At 34.7% G+C, this 16,820-nt stretch overlaps 1 protein-coding gene across 3 annotated transcripts in view; it reads left to right on the plus strand.

Annotated features, from left to right (window-relative positions):
• PTPRQ (protein tyrosine phosphatase receptor type Q) overlaps positions 1 to 16,820 on the plus strand; it is a 231,550-nt gene that overhangs the window by 191,044 nt on the left and 23,686 nt on the right. Inside the window, exons 36-39 of one of the 3 annotated variants that reach the window (NM_001192555.2) lie at positions 6,881 to 6,907; positions 7,556 to 7,637; positions 10,650 to 10,740; positions 15,696 to 15,772. In NM_001192555.2, coding sequence (NP_001179484.2) covers positions 6,881 to 6,907; positions 7,556 to 7,637; positions 10,650 to 10,740; positions 15,696 to 15,772 — 277 coding nt within the window. Of the gene's footprint in view, positions 1 to 6,880; positions 7,638 to 10,649; positions 10,741 to 15,695; positions 15,773 to 16,820 lie in introns of those variants that run through there. The other 2 variants (XM_059886458.1, XM_059886459.1) reach the window with 2 other exon arrangements.

The following is a 16,820-nucleotide window of genomic DNA, read 5'->3' on the forward strand; positions in this document are numbered from 1 at the left end:
ACTTTTATCCTAGGATAAAAATTGCTGTATACATTCTGAGGGGAGCATAGCAAAATGACTGCATTAGCAGGGACCCAGCAATTGAGTGTGGCAGAGATACTCAATTTCTTCAGTAAAGGATATGAATGGAGGTAGAGAAGGAAAATGCATTTGATTTCAGAATCCCAGATCTATCTCTGACAAAGGACTCAATTTCCATGAGCCCACAAGGCTGGATGGAGCCAAGACTCCTGACATTCTCTTGACTGTGAACAGTACTCAGAGTAATAATTCAAACAGAGGAAGGCAGACCCATGGCTACTCTAACCACATTTCACATTTTGGAATCATAGCTAACCCCTGTTTTATTTATTAACTAATTGCCACGTTCCCATTGACAGAATTAAAATAGTTTCATGAAGATACATTTTCCTCAAAGGACCTACTTGATCAGATTAATACATCTGCCAAAAACACTCCTGAGCTAAAGATTTCAGTGATCACATCACACAGAAAATACCATTTCCAACCAGCACTCAAAGCTGACCTCTCAATGTTCCAGACTCACAAATGGTCTGGTTGAGAAACTCTGCCAAATGCCTTTCTGCGTCATCATTAAACAAAATCCTTTTCCTTTTCCTTTTTGGCTTTATGCCATTAGTGGTGATGGCTTAGTCACTAAGTTGCGTCCAACTCTTGTGACTCCAGGGACGTATAGCCCTACAGGCTCCTCTGTTCATGGGACTTTCCAAGCAAGAATACTGGAGTGGGTAGCCATTCCCTTCTCCAGGGGATCTTCCTGACTCAGGGACTGAATCTGGGTACCCTGCATTGCAGACAGATTCTTTACCAGATATGCCATTAGTAGCTCAGAGAAAAATGCTTCCATTTTTATCGAACCCTCACTCTCTCACCTCTATAACCACATTTTCTTCTCCTAGAATCAGTCAACAGTCCTCTGGTCAGAGCTCCTACTCTGATAGAACTATATAGTTTGGGTTAATCAGAATCTTTAAACACCTCTACGTAAATCAACACAGTTAAAATATAGTCGCCTTTCAAATCTGGTTTTTTGAGGTTACCTGCTAACCCCTGAGAGAGTAATTTCTGTGCTTACCTGCCTGCCTGTCCTTTTAGATGCTGTTATGTCATCTGTCTGCTCTTCATTAAGTCCTCTCCCCGAGAACCTCTGCCTACCTCCCCACAAAGCTGTCGGCAGTTTCTTCATCCTCTTTGCTGCGTCTGCCCTCTTGCCCCTGAGGTAACCAGGTTTAGGACTACAATTTTAATTTAGAATACATGGTTTACAAAATAAGAATCTGTCAAGAGTTTGCTTTCACATGTGCTTAGTAATAAGGAAAATTCAACTCTTGCCACCCTGGAAATCTGACATCACCTCTTTGACGACAGCAAGAACGTTGCTTTCCTGTATGTATCTAGAATCCATTTCACCTTGTTTGCATGAAAGAAATATCAGTTGGGCCTCTACAAGTGCCAGGGTCTGAATACTGTGATAAAAAATTACATTACTCACTTATTAACGTGGCATGTTTACCTTATAAAGTGAAGTTCTAGAGTCAGCTGTACAGTCCTAGCCATTGGTTGGGATAATATTTTTAATTTGTACTAAAGACCAGAGAAAAGTCATTGGTGATTTGATAAGAGTCTGAAAGAATACTAAAGCCTATAATGAATAAAAACAATAGGAAAAAATAAAAATTAAGATCCTTTTGAAAGCATTACAGTAAATGCTTTGGATAAGTAACACAGTCATTGTAGAAATAAATGTGGACATTGGAAAAATTAATGAATTGAAATACATAAACCAAAAAGCTCACACTCAATATTTTATGAAACTTAGAAAAATCAATTAACATGTTTTACCAGATTATTCAAAAATTTTCGCTGAAAATGAAGTACATATTAGTGTGAAAAGTACATATTTTTACAGTAAAGGCAGTAAAATTTTGAACCTAACTTAAAACTGGTTAAGTAGAAAACACAGCTTCTTGCCACTGCTAATGCTGAGTTAAGCTGCCCATCTATAGGCTATCATCTGTAGCTCTCTATTTGGACTATATTTTAATTCCCTATAGATTTCAACTAATTGACCTTGAGGGAAAGCTGAGTCTCTGTGACAATATGGTCTTCAATCACCACTGCCAACATAAATAAATGGTTCCTCTCTGGATCTATCAAGAGTAATCTGAGTGGAATTTAAGTTTTTGATAGACTTTGAAAAAAAAATGAGCCCAGACATGAAATAATACCCTTTTCAACAAAAAGGCATAGGATTTAAGCTAAGATTCATGTAATAAAACGTGTTTAGCCCTTTATATTAGACATTGGTCAGTTATCTTACTGAAATCTGGACAATCCCCAAATTGATTTACACACTAATGAATATGATTTGACAGTATCCTTCACTATTGTGAGTGAATAAGTACTCTTATTCACCAAAGTGTCTAAAACACTCTCCATGTACCCAGTTTTTAAGTTTTTTTAAATGTTAATAAAAAGTATTTTTGAGTCTCTTTGAGTATGTCTATAGATCACTTTATTTGAAATAGCACTCCTGAAATGACATTGTTGATTTTCATACACATTAATTTCTGTGAGTTTTTTTATGCTTATCTAACCAAATAATTTTCCATAAAGGAATTTAATTTCTTCATCAGTGCATTTTCTTCATAGTATATGCCATCTCCTTTTCCACTTCCCTGCATAATTGTCCAAATTACTATTTTTCCCTGTTTACAAGTAAAACTTTAAAACTTCAAAGAAAAATAAAATTTAGAATGCAGTCAGTACTTGAGAAAAATACACTTGTTCAATATGAGGCTAAGAATCAAGGCAATGACAAGGAGACTACAAACAAAAATAAGGGAAAAAAAAACTAATTGTTATTTGAAACAGGTAATTTATGCCAAAATATCTTCTCAATTTTAAGCTGTCTAGGTAGGTATTTATTTCAGTTCACACATAATTGTGAGATAAGCACAGACTGGAAAATTTCGTAAAAACGGTCTATGTGACGCCTTGTTTCTCACATTATGTAAAAACAGATGTGAAGAACAGCATATGTAAAATGACTGGGTTTAAGGGAGAGATACTGAAAAGTAAACAAAGCCAAAACAGATCTTGTTTTATTAAATCTATTATCTAAATTACTTGTGCAGACAAGAGCAATTTTATTGTTCATGTAACTTCCTGAGTATCTAGCACCTGTTAACCTCTGTTGTGAGAGGATTTGATACGGCTTTGTTTAGACCTGTATACTGTTTACTGATGCATCTGTTGATCATATTTAAGCCCTTGAGTAGCATCTCATGAGAATTCTCAATTAATATCTTTGTGGAAAATTCATTTAATTCAGATATTCTCTCATAATAATCAGAGCACTTGTATTTAGTTTACTATGTATCTTTAGTCTAAATTCATCCACAGTTGTATATTTAACAATGACTTATTCACTGTCTACTACAAATAAGTTTATGAGCGGCTTGCAGTAAGCCAGATGTTAACCCTGCCCCTGCCTTCAAGTAATACATGAACCTCAATGCATGGGTCCTTAATACATGTACTTATATAGCCATGATAGAAGATGGAAGGTGATTTGTCCATAGAAGTTTAGTTTCATAGAAGGAAGAAATTATGTTCTCTGTAATAGAATAGGGTAAGGTCCTTAGAGGAGTTAACATCTGAATTAGCTATTAAGCAATCAGCAGCATCTGGTTGTGGTAAGACACCTGGAATGGAGAAACTAATAGAAAATATCTGTGGTGTAAACAGGGTAATGTGAGGGGTAGCTATAAAGAATAATGTAAAAAATGCAGGCACAGTTAGAAGTGCTTTCACATGATAATATGAAAAGAGAATTATTACAGCCTTTATACTATTAGGGATTAATTTATAATTTGAGTTGAGAACTAGGAAACCGACCTTTTGATCACTCTTTATTCTGGGACTCTGATTAGGAAGAATAGGAAATCTCCCTGCTTAAATTAGCACAATCTAGTCTTCCCAGTTTTGAGTAAAATTTAGGATATTCTTTTAGAAACAAAAAAAACTCATTCTTTTTATCAGTTTAGAAACAAAAAAAAATTCATCCTTTTTATCAGTATCAATTGTAGAATAGATCTGTAGAAGGAACTTGAGTTTCACAATAAAACTAGAACTAGTAATTATAATAGCAATGATAGCAAACAACATTTACATATTGCTTCCAAAGTCAGGGGTAGAAATTTCCTAGCATTTTACATATATGAGCTTGATTTACATATATTTGCCTTATTGTCTAAACTAGGAACTAAGAAAGGTTGAGGTAACTTACTCAAAATAATATAGCTGGTAATTGTTGGAACAGGTATTTGAAGCCAAAAGGGACACTGTATTTTGTAAGAATTCACAAATATTCACCCAAATCTAGTAGCCAGGTATAGTTTAAAATCACTATCTCTATACACCTAAAACTGACATTACATTGTAAATCAACTATACTCCAAAAAAGAAAACAAAAACAAAAAAATCTGTAATCTCTAAAGAGATCTTTCAAATGTAAAATAATAAAATCAACCTTCTGTAGAGTTCTTCACTGAAAAGACAGACTATAAAGATCAAATATTAATAATTTTTAAATAAGAACAGATCATTAGTGAAAATAGAACAAGGATTTGAGTAATAATTATCTGGTGCTTCAGCTATTTCTTGCTCTACAAACTAGCTCTATTTCAGGTTCTAGATAGCCCAGAAAAAATATTTTTGCCAGTACTACCTCAAATAACCCTGGATCCCTCTGGAAAAAGAAAATCTCCCCACCACAGCATGGTTATCTGACAGTCCTTAAAAAGATGAATCACAAGCTTGTCACTAAAGCAGATGTGATGTTTGAACTCCACCATTCATAAACTGAATAATGTTCCCTGATATTAGAAAAGTGATCTCTACACAAGAATTTCCAGTTCTGCATGGTAACAGAGACATCGATCTTGTTAATTCAAGTATCTCGTTCATTTCTATCTTAAACTCAGTTCTGAAGATTTGCCCAGCCTGACCCCCATTCCTTTCCTGTTTCTGAAGAGTATTGTGGCATCAGAACATTAGGGTACCAAGCACCTTAAAGAGCTTGGGTAGTGTGGGTCTTTTTTGTTCTTCAGTCACCAAATCATGTCCTACTCTGCGATCCATGGACCGCACTACACCAGGCTTCCCTGTTCCTCACCATCTCCCGGAGTTTGCCCAAATTCATGGCCATTGAATTGGTGTGGATCTAGCTCATGGTTGCCTTTTCTTGCTGGTCTTTGCTGAGGGGTAATTATTTTCTATGGGGACTGATATGCTGCCCAAGTTCCCACTGCATGTGTCGGAAGTCAGGACCTCCAGTTCATATACTTCGTCTTCCTATCCTCAAATTAAGGAATTTTCTGATTCAATATCTCATTCAGTCATCTCCATATCCATCCTTCTCCAGGGGATCTTCCCCACCCAGGGATTGAACCTAGGTCTCCCGCATTGTAGACAGATTCTTTACCATCTGAGCCAACAGGGAAGCCCATCTATCTAGTCAGGATTTCTCTGTTGCCTCCTTAGAATCACTCTAAGGTGTTGTGAGAAACCCACTAGCTCATCCACCAAGACACTGCTCTGAAAGTGAAAGTGAAGTCGCTCAGTCTTGTCCGACTCTTTGCGACCCCATGGACTGTAGCCTACTAGGCTCCTCCATCCATAGGATTGTCCAGGCAAGAGTACTGGAGTGGGTTGCCATTGCCTTCTCCAGGAGATCTTCCCAACCCAGGGATTGAACAGGGGTCTCCTGCATTGTAGGCAGACGCTTTAGCATCTGAGCCACCAGGGAAGTCTTTGCTCTAGTAATGCTATATATCACTGTGATGCCATGCTGATGATGAGTTGCTCTACTAGGTTATACCCTGTGGAGCTGAGAGAGACTTCCTTCTGCCCGGGGACACCTACAGCATTAATGAAGAATTCCTTCTTTCTTCTTGATAACAATTACTACAGCACCCCTGTATTTTTCACCAATTCCTGCACTGTAATAAAATATACTCTGACTCATGTTTTCTTCACTGAACAAACCCCTTTGTGACCATTTTCATAGTATTTATTAAGCCACAGTCTTCCATCTATTTTTTCATTTGTCCTTTACTTCAAAATCCACATCCTCTTACATTTGTCACTTAAGAAATCTGGTAAGATTATCCCTGATATTTAAAATTATAAACTTTGATAAAGGTGTATGTTCATTTTATTTCATACTTTGTGCCTTTTGTGTTTTTTTGCAGTGCTAATTTGTTGCGCATGACAAATGTGTTATTAAAGATACACCCATCTCTGAATTTGGGCATTGCACAGTCTATTTAGCTGTTTAAAATTATTTCAATTTTTAGAGTATAAATAACTGGACTAATGAACTGTCACAAAAATGTATAAAGTAACTGAAATGACTGTCATTTTTTATGGTTATATATTCACAAAGACTCAGGAAACAAGATTTAGTCAATTTGATGTCATTTTTCAATCACCTTCCTTTATTCAGCATTCTTCATGGACAAATAAAAAAGTTTCACTCACATTTACATTTTTAGGGCAATAAATACTATGCAATATATTAAAAAGTGACCTGTACCAATGTAATGCCCCAAATGCCCAGCAATATAAAACATTACCTTCTTAGCTTGAGAGAAAAGCCAAATTATTATTTGGCCATATTTGGGTCCAAATAATATAATTTCAAAAATGATGTAGAATTTAAAATAATGATCACATATCAGTTAAAGGTATAGCATGTTATAACTGCTGGTTTACCATGTTTTTCTAATTTTAATCCAGAACTCAAGAGCTGTATCCTCAACTCATAATGCGTTTAACACAATCTCTGTTGCAGGTTACTTAGTTATAGAAAATCCATCAAGTAAGTTTGTTAAGTATCTTTTCTTCTTTTTGAATACCAACTCTAGATTCCCTGATTCAATGAATCTTAATGTGTGGTTCCTTTTTTGTATGTTTGGTAGAAAAACCTCCAAGCTGGATATAAATCATAAAAGCATGACTAATTGCATGGTAACTGGAGAAATGCTTTCTCTCTCTCTGGGGTGAAGCCTGCATGTCTGTATTTTAGCTTGGGAAGTAATACAGGGATATCTAAACTCCTTAGGGTTTAGAAACCATGTCATTATGAGAATGAGGTCACTGCAATATTTTATATCTTCTAAAACCTTGTAATGTATAAAATGTTCTCTGTATGACAAAGAGGTATTATATGCATTAGGATTCAATGATAACTTTATGCCCTTACATTTACTTGAAAAACTTTCTTCATTAAAATGTGCAATCATTCATTTAAAGTCACTTAAAATTTGAAGGATTTCTGTACCATGAAATACAGGGAAAGTGAACTCAAAGAGGGAAAGCTAATTTTGTAAATATGACAGGGTGACTTTAAAGGGCTGTGTGGTTTTGAAATGTCCTGTGTCCTCTTAACTGGTCAACTATAAAGGCAGATTAAAGGGAAAGAACTGAACCTAACCTAACTCCATTTTATACCTTTCTTTGCTTGGAGGCCGATAAGCAAGAAATCCTTCCTGCAACATGTTGAAGAGCTTTGCACAAACAACAACCTAAAGTTTCAAGAGGAATTTTCGGTATGTTTCCAGCAGTTGTCACAACATTGCCAGACCTCCAGTCGTTTCATGTGTCACATTTCATGTCCCGTTTAAGCTTGCAAGGCCATGCAGGACTCTGGCCGTGATAATCAATACCCAATTACCAGGTTGATTGTTTGGATAGTAACACTACACTGAGCAGCCTCTGGTGCAACCTGAACAGAATTATTCACCTACTGTGTCAGAAAAAGGTGCTGCTCCTCAGACTTCCCCCAGCAAGGGCAACCCGGCCCCGTTTGCTCTCTGCTCATCACCCAGATGTAGAGGCAACCCTAGAATGCTGGACGCATTGGTTTTTGTGTGTGTGCAAGGTTTGGGTGGTACCATATATTTCAATAACTTTTATATTTAGAAACTAAATAAGTTCATTTCATATTTGCCTGCTTAGTTTATGTTAGTGGTATAGAAGAGCCTGAGAACAGAATTTGATGTTTCCAGAAATTATAAAAAACAATGTTTTTTAGAACTGTACAAAAATAGATAAATAACACCTGTGCTTTACAGGCTTATTTTTAAATCATGGAATAAGTGCTCTATCACATTAAAGAGAATATATGAAGTTAAGAACTTGTCACTTTAAGACTATTTGAAAGTTAGAACATTAATTTTATTGCTTTTAGCATTTTATATATCTACAAAATTGAAATTACATTAAAAACATAAGGCGTGTCTTAGATCTACAAGTTATCTTAAAATCTGTGAGCCCCTTTCCTGACTTATTTTGTATGAGAAAAATAAAAACAGATTTCTAAATGTTACCAAATATTACTGTTTTTTCATGAACGTTTTAGTGTGTGAACAAAACTCAAACAATTGGCTTGGATAATTCAGGACTGTAATATTTCAGTCTCTCAGGGAGTAATAACAAAAATGTGAGAAGATTAATGGTATTTCCTACAGCTTTTTGGTTATGCTTCTTAAATATTGATCTGGACTTAACAAAATCAGTGGTACCATAAAACTCTTCATAGCATTTATACAGCAAGAGCTTTCAAGTTTTCAGGAACCAAAGGGTAGTTTCATTAGAATGTAGCAAATATAGTTCCATCATACATGACTGAGTATCTGAAAAGTTTTATTAGCAATAACATTTTCACATATACTGAGAAGGTTTAACTGTTTTGGAGATCATGGTTTTAAGTACTTGGGTTTTATATATGTTGTGTGTATATACTAAGTAAATATATATAAATATGTAAGGACATGCCTTTTAATTGCTTTCAATCCTACTGCTGTGTCAACTTTTAAAGCAAAACTTTTTAACAAATGCATCTTTGATGCATATATTTGATAAACCTTGTAACTCAGGTCATATTCGCTTACACCTTAAATATCAATAAGCTCCTATTTGCACTGATATATGTCAGTTCAGCATTTGATAGCTAGGTGACCTAAACTCTCTGTTCTTCAGTGTCCTCCATCTGTACCTATCTTACTGAGTTGTGAATACTAAACTGATTGAACGATGTGTAATACTAAGAACAGTGGCTGGCACAATAAGCATTTGCTATTACAATGATGATTTCTACCATAAAGAAGTTCATATTTATGATAAGAACTGCAGACGTGTCTAAGAAATCACAAATACAGAGTCCTGATAGAGATACGCAGAAAGAAGTGAGCCTCAACTCTGTCTGCAGAGCAATCAGAAAAGACTTTACAAAAAAGTGACCGGCCAGATGAACTTTAAGACAGAGCAGTAGTCCAATGAGTAGAGAAAGCGGAAAAGGTATTCTAGAGAGAAAGAGGGAATGCAAAAGCGTAAGGATGCAAAACAGTCTCACTCAGCTGTGATCCACTAACAAGCAGAAACAGAAGGAGAAAGAGCTAAGTATTAAGGAGGGTTGGTTGAAGCCCCATGTGCCCTGGTAAGAAGGCCACTGAGTGTAATATTACTAACCAAACAATCGACCTGGTAACTGAATATTGATTATCAAGGCCAGAGTCATTTCAATCTATAAATGGAAACTTCTGTAAACACAGAATAGAAGGTGATTCCAATTCACCTTTCTTTTCCCCTCTATTTGCCTCATATAAACATGCTGATATATAATCTCAAAACCTAACACAAGGAAGCTGTTCTAGGATTCCTCAATTGGTTAAAAATTTTTTGAAGCCTTTGGTGCCAGAACATCAGAATTCAGATGCTTAACCTTGTCCCTCTTCTCTAACACACATACATGCAAAAGACTGTCCAGAATTCTCGGAGGAAAAATAAGGGAGAAGGGAAAATTATCCAATTAAAACAATAATTTTTAACAATGCTGAAAAATTGCAAACCCCCCAGTTTTAGCACTTTTAAGGGAATCTGGTAAACTGAGACATTTCTAATATGGAAAACTATAAATTTCATAAATGTAAATCATCAGCTCGATAAAATAACCTATTTTCTTGCACAGCTTTTTAAATGATCAACGGATATCATCATTTTCCACCAAAATATCAATAACAGAGCTCCTTGACACTCCCTCAGTGTCTGACATTTCTTAATCACACCTTTGCATTCTGTTATCGATTTAACAATGCCCACTGAGAACAGGAATTGACCTTTGGCATCTTCTCAAACTGACCAATGTTGTACCAATTAATAGGCATGAAATCACACTGCCCAAGGAGAAAAAACAAAAAATAAATCACCAACTCCCTTCCCCTACTAAGTAGATGTTGAAATATTAAATAATACACAGGGAATATTTGATGAAACCATCAGTAAAGTATGAAGGGAGTCGCTAACATGGTTGCCGCACCTCAGACTTGACAGAGGAGAGAAATCATGCCAGAGAAAGCAGGAGCCCAGAGGACCAGCTCTATGCAGGGTATTTTCAGTGTAAGTTCATCTAAGTTCTTTACTGTTCACTTGACCTCACTTCTGCAGTTATGAGAAGTGTTTTCATTTTAAAAATAAAATGACTTAGAATAGTCTTTTACTAAGTGGAACTTCGTGTTGACTTCTGAAATAAATCTAAACTTTGCAATGACTTCAATCCACAGGAATTACCAAAATTTCTTCAGGATCTCTCTTCAACTGACGCTGATCTGCCTTGGAACAGAGCAAAAAACCGCTTTCCAAACATAAAACCATGTATGTGTACATACTGTTTCTGCTTTTAGATACTGAAAGCTTTTCAAATGAGCACAAAATGCACTTTAGCATTCTTCTTAAATATGTGTTACATATTAATTGAATTATAATAATGCATTTTATTAGCAGCAACTTATAAATTGTATTTCTTTGGCTTTGTTAATATTGACTAAAGTTAATGAACGTGGGTTTCAGCTTGTTCACACAAGGTTTATTCATGCAGGTGTAAGAAACTGTAGCCCCAGTACTTTCTGAGCTTTGTAATTTAACCCCAGGAACAAACCTCTCTCATATCTTCCTATAGACCTAGTTCTCAAATGAAGAGAGAAAGTTCATGTGTAACTGTGCGCATTACTTTCCTTAAGAGCATGGCAGTGCTTTGTAAAGGAATATAAAAAAGTGCATTGCAAAATATTTGTTGAAGATCAGAGTAAATGTGTGATTACCAGGGTTGGTTTTTACAAAGGAAGCAGCTTATGCTTTACCACAGTCAACATTTTTCAATCAGTAAGAAACCGTAGTACATGCCACGCTGTTATTATGTCCTTAAATGTCATTAAAACGAATGTGTATACTGATGTGGAAAAAGCAAACCATATTATTGATGTAAGAATTAGTAGTAATATGAAAGAAAAAACATAGCATTCCTCTTTAAATGCTGTGTTTGCTATATTTTTCAACATGTTATCCTACTAAGTATATTCTGATTCAATACATTTTTATATTATAAAATTAAAAAGTGATATGTTAAGTTCTGAAATGCTGTCAATATTGTTTCAAAATCTAGAGTTTTAAAATATTCCTAATTTTAGAGTTAGTGTATATATATTTTTCTATGTTCTATGCCTTTTCGAAACTGTATTGGGGAAAATTCCATACATATAAAATTGAACATATAAAAATTGAACTCTTCTGTCTAGAAAGATACAGACTTTGAGAAATATGTAATCACAGAAGGTAAAATCATAAGGATATGGATAGTCCCCCCAAAAAATGGACCATATTGTGTTATTCTAGAACTAGAGGATAACTGAGGCATGAAGTAAACAAATTTAGGGAAACATGATCTAGAAGTCAGTAACCTAATGGAATCTGTTAATTCCCAAGAATTAGAAAAGGATGAAAATACAAATAGCTTTAATCACCTAAAATCCTTCCCGGAACAAAACAAATCATAGGTAAATGGCTTTAAGAGTAAGTTGACAAATAAGGCATCTTTGTAGGAAATAAGGAATGTTAGTATTACATCCCTAAATTCCTCTGGCATGACCTTTCTTAATAAGTCGTTTTGTTTTCCCTTTTAGAGAGTTAACCTGGATGGGATACATCCTAAGATTAAGAGAGATGGAAAGTCTCAGGTTTTTATATTCATCCATATCTAAATTTCCTTCAGATTCTCTGCTTCATGCTTAATGATATCCTGTGAAAATAAATATACAATCAAACTGTCTGATTGAAGGACAGTTACTATGGAATATTTAATATTTATTTACAATAGTGTATGCGGCTAAAGTAATGTATATCACTGTATATCATTATATATAGGTAGATGAAACATATCTAGCTTATTTCCAAAGATGGAAGCATATCTGACTTTAAATATATAAAAATTTGGTATGTGAGATTTTTTATATGTAACATTTTGATCTTTTGTTGTTAAGATTTCAGTGCATTATTTTCTGGGTTCACATAATGGCCATTAAAGTCATACAGTGCTAGCTTGCTAGCACTTACAGCATAAGGAGAATATAACTAAACAAACATCCTTAAAATAAGGAGAACTGAGGAGTAAGACAATCCCAATATCTGAGGCTAAGACAAAAATAACTAGTGATGGCTAAGACAATAAATAACTGTAAATCAAGGATGTTTGGGAATATCATAAGCATTGCATACATTTTTTTCCACCTTTGCTAGAGCCAAAGGGATAATATCCAATTATTTTCTGTTTTTTCTTGATTTCAGTAAAGAAAACTTAGTAATTTTTCAAATAATATTCTACATCCACATCCGATATCCTTTAATGGGTTTTGGGGGTAAAGTTTTTTCTTAACTGTCCTCTTAAAGAACTGGAAGTTCTATAAGAAATAATTTTATTAGGCATAATTTTATACTTTTCAATAATTTTATTAAGAATTTATTAATTCAACTAGTACATACTACTTGCTGTATAGTAAAATGACTAAAAACGTGGGCTCTAATCAAACTTCCTGGGTTGCGTTTCTGTTTACCTAACAACTACTTTAGTTGCTGGATATTATTTAGTAACGTTGACCGCATAACTTTAAGGATTAGATAAAATAATCATGTAAATCACTTTACCCAATATAGAACACAGGAAGCTCTCAATCAGTATTAGTTCTTATGGTTGTTAGTAATCAGTAAATTGCTTATTTTTAAAAGCCTCTAAGTTTCTGGGTGACTAAAATTTAGTTACAGGCCCTTAGGGTCTATGGTCTGGAGATGACAAACCCACTTCCCTAATCTGGGTCGGAAGACAAGCTGTAAACTCACATCCTCTCATACGGGCAAACAGACCCATATGATCCCAGCTCCCTCCCACCATGACACATACACACACACAGAAAATGCAATACTTAAACTAATATATTCTCCCATTGTGTTTGCAGAGAAGCCATAAAGTTGAAGAAATGTTTTTTTTCTCCCATAGAGAATGAATTCATTTTAGTAGAGTCTGAATTTTAGCTTGAGCCAGCTAAGAGAGATCCACTGTTTCCCCTGAGTAATGTAGAAAGAAGGATTTCAAATATCACAGTGCATTTTAGAACATATTAGCTTACAGGGCTTTAAGATACTAGAATTAGCAGCAAATGTGTGCAGAAGAGATTTCCAAATCTCTGTTTGACAGGACACTGTGACCTTGAGAAGCGTTCCAACACCATGAATAAAAGTTTAGCTTGCTGTTGACTCAGTTCAGTTGACTCGGATAGTTCACTCAGATATTTAGTGAATAGAAAACTGATGGCTTCCCTTTCTTAGTTGCATGACTGGCCACAGCGTCATTAAGATTGGAACATCTTACAAAATTCAAAATCTTTGGGACAGAAATGGTTTGCGTAATCTGCTTGAATGATCCCCCTTCTTTGGATTCAAACACATTGGTTGGGTCATTATACTTAACCTAAAAATACAGCAAAGTCATTTAACATATAACATGTGCTTAATTCTAAGAACTTGAGAGTGTGTTCTGTGTTCCATACAGAGCTATACGTTTTATAAACTTTCATGTCTTCCTCAGAGGATTCTACAAAATAAATATTATAACTATATGTTATAGCTGAGGTAACAAAGAAACAGAGGAGGGAAACAATTCGCCCAGGGCCATAAACGGCAGATAGGCAGAGCGTCTGGATTCCCACTCAAACCCACTTTCCCATTTTTGCTCCACTGCTCACTGCCTTCCCAGGAAGGTTTGTTTTAAAACCTCAGAAGAATTTAGTGACAGATAACTTTGTATCATTTCTTTGTCTCGTGAAAGTTAGCACTGGACATTTCAACTATAATACCAATTTGGCAAAGATTCTCAGGGAAAAATAATTTTTGATACTTTTCTTTGAAGAAAAATAATGGGAAAACGGTTATCTAATTTTGCTAGACTGTAAAACAGTCTAAATAACAGTAATTCAAAGTTTGGTGTGAAAAAAAGAATAGACATCTAAATTAAAGAACTCCAGAAACAGACCTAAACACAGAGAAAACCAGTGTATGATACAGTGGTATTTTGAATAAGGGGTAAGGGTGCACTGTTTATTGTTCTAAATGGCAACAAACAATAAAACATAGATTTTCCCTCATTCTGTCCCCAAATAAAAGAAGCCCAATGGATCAAAAATCAAAATATTTAAAACAAGCAATAAAACCTATTAAAGCTCTGGAAGACACTATGAATGAATCTGTGAAGAATATTGGTGTGACAAAGCCTTTTGTATGTATCACGCAGAAAGCCACAGTGAAAAATGAGAACTTTGACTACAATACATATAAATTTTACGTATGGCAAGATAGCTAACAGATAAATTAAGTGAGTCAAAGACAAATGACAAAAAAATTTCCAATACATGTAACATTTTTAGTATAAAAATACTTTTAAAAAATTAAAATAGTATAATATGAAAAGGCAATTACAGAAAAGATATTTAAAATGGCCAATACACAAGCAAAGCAGCTCACTTTCACTCATAGTTAAGGCAATCAAAACAAATACTAAATCAATCTGTATCTCTCAGAAGGTCATAAATTAAAATCTTTAAGTAGTATCTCATGGTGGTGTTCAAACTGTTCAAACACTTTTGTTCAGAGTGAACTGATATAATTTGAGAACAATTCATCAGTCTTTCAAAATTTGAGAAGCACAATATGATTTGGGGATTTTACTGCTGGTAATGTATTCTACAAATAGACTCCAACAGATATGCAAAATTTCAGTTATTTATTCAGCATTTTACAATAACAAAATGATATGATTTTCAATCATCCTGAAGAGCTAAATAAGTATGTTATATTCACAGTGAAATACTATACGATCTTTTAAAGTAATGAACTATTAGATCGGTAAAGGTATTTGTTCAGGCTTTTCCATAACATGTTACGGGCAAATTTGAGCAAACTTTATGGCCAACCCAAAAGATATTATTATTTGCACTAACATGGAAAGATATAGTTAAATAAAATTTTTTGCAGAATACAGGGACTAGCACCCCATTTGTGGTTAATTTTATATGACTATGTATAGAAAATCCTGGGAATAAATATGAGAACATATTAATAGTCATTGTCTTTAGGTTGTGGAAATATGGAATAAGAGAGAACTTCTACTTTAAAATTTTACAGCCATCTGTAATTTTCAAATATCAGAAACTTCTTTGTATTTTATAGAAAAAAGTAATGGTAATTTAAAAAGTAAATTAATATTAATATCTTATCTTTCCTTCTAGATAACAATAACAGAGTGAAGCTGATAGCTGATGCTAGTATTCCAGGATCAGATTATATTAATGCCAGCTATGTTTCTGTAAGTTGCTATTTTATATACATTTTTTAAAAACATGAGTACTGCAATAATGTTACTCTTCCAACTACTGAAAACAAGAAATTCATTGCAACCTGTATATATTTAATGTACCAGTTCCATACAACATTAAGTATATATACGATGTTTTATACATGGGGAAGTGGAAGCTCCAAATAGAGACTGCAATTTACCCAACAATCATTTCGCTAATAAGCAGCAGATGTCCAACTTCAAACTACATATCCCCTGGACTGTCCACTGTTTCCAGTGTTTGTCAGAAGATCCTTTAAGGTCAGCCAATTTTTCAAAGAAAATTAGTCAAATGGATAGTCATGTCCATATTATATAAAAACCCATTGTGCTCTTCTTCCCTTCGAGATTTTCAGTCCCTCAAGGGGACTATGATGTCATGTTCTTTCCACCCTCTATTACTTAGATAACGTGTACTCTTTTGCAGCCACTCAATAAACATATCTTAAGTGAACCAATGTGGGGTAAACTGTGATAAACATCACAAATAAATGCTTGCCACATAAGATCAAAAGTGGAACACAACCCGAGTGTTCCAAGGAGCTCCTTCTCCATGACTCTTGCTCTCTCAATGCTCACCGCTATCTTAGGAACACAGAAACCTTATATGCACCCAAGACCTCCACTTGGGTTGACACAACCATGAAATCTCAGAGGAGGAATTGCTCCTGTGGTTATTTAATCCAGTCACTTAGAAAATCTTTCTGAAAAACTACTGATAATTAGAGATTACCCTCTCTTGGCACAGATCACCTACTTCCTCCCTAAGGCAGATGATTCTATCTCTGAACTAATCAAATATACAGTTGTGGTTTGTTTTTAGAGAATTACAAATAAAAAGCTTAATTTCAGAAACTGAGTTCACCATGTACAAATACACTAAAACATAGTCAATGCAAATTCAGATTAATAATAAGTACAGTATCTTAACAAAATGACAACTTTTCTAAAAGGTAATAGGCAAATCAGTGACTTGGTTCACCCAGAATATTTAACTAGTTTGAGTTAAGAAAATGAA

The sequence above is a fragment of the Bos taurus genome, chromosome 5 (assembly GCF_002263795.3).
Source record: "Bos taurus isolate L1 Dominette 01449 registration number 42190680 breed Hereford chromosome 5, ARS-UCD2.0, whole genome shotgun sequence".
In the NCBI taxonomy this organism is placed as follows: Eukaryota; Metazoa; Chordata; class Mammalia; order Artiodactyla; family Bovidae; genus Bos; species Bos taurus.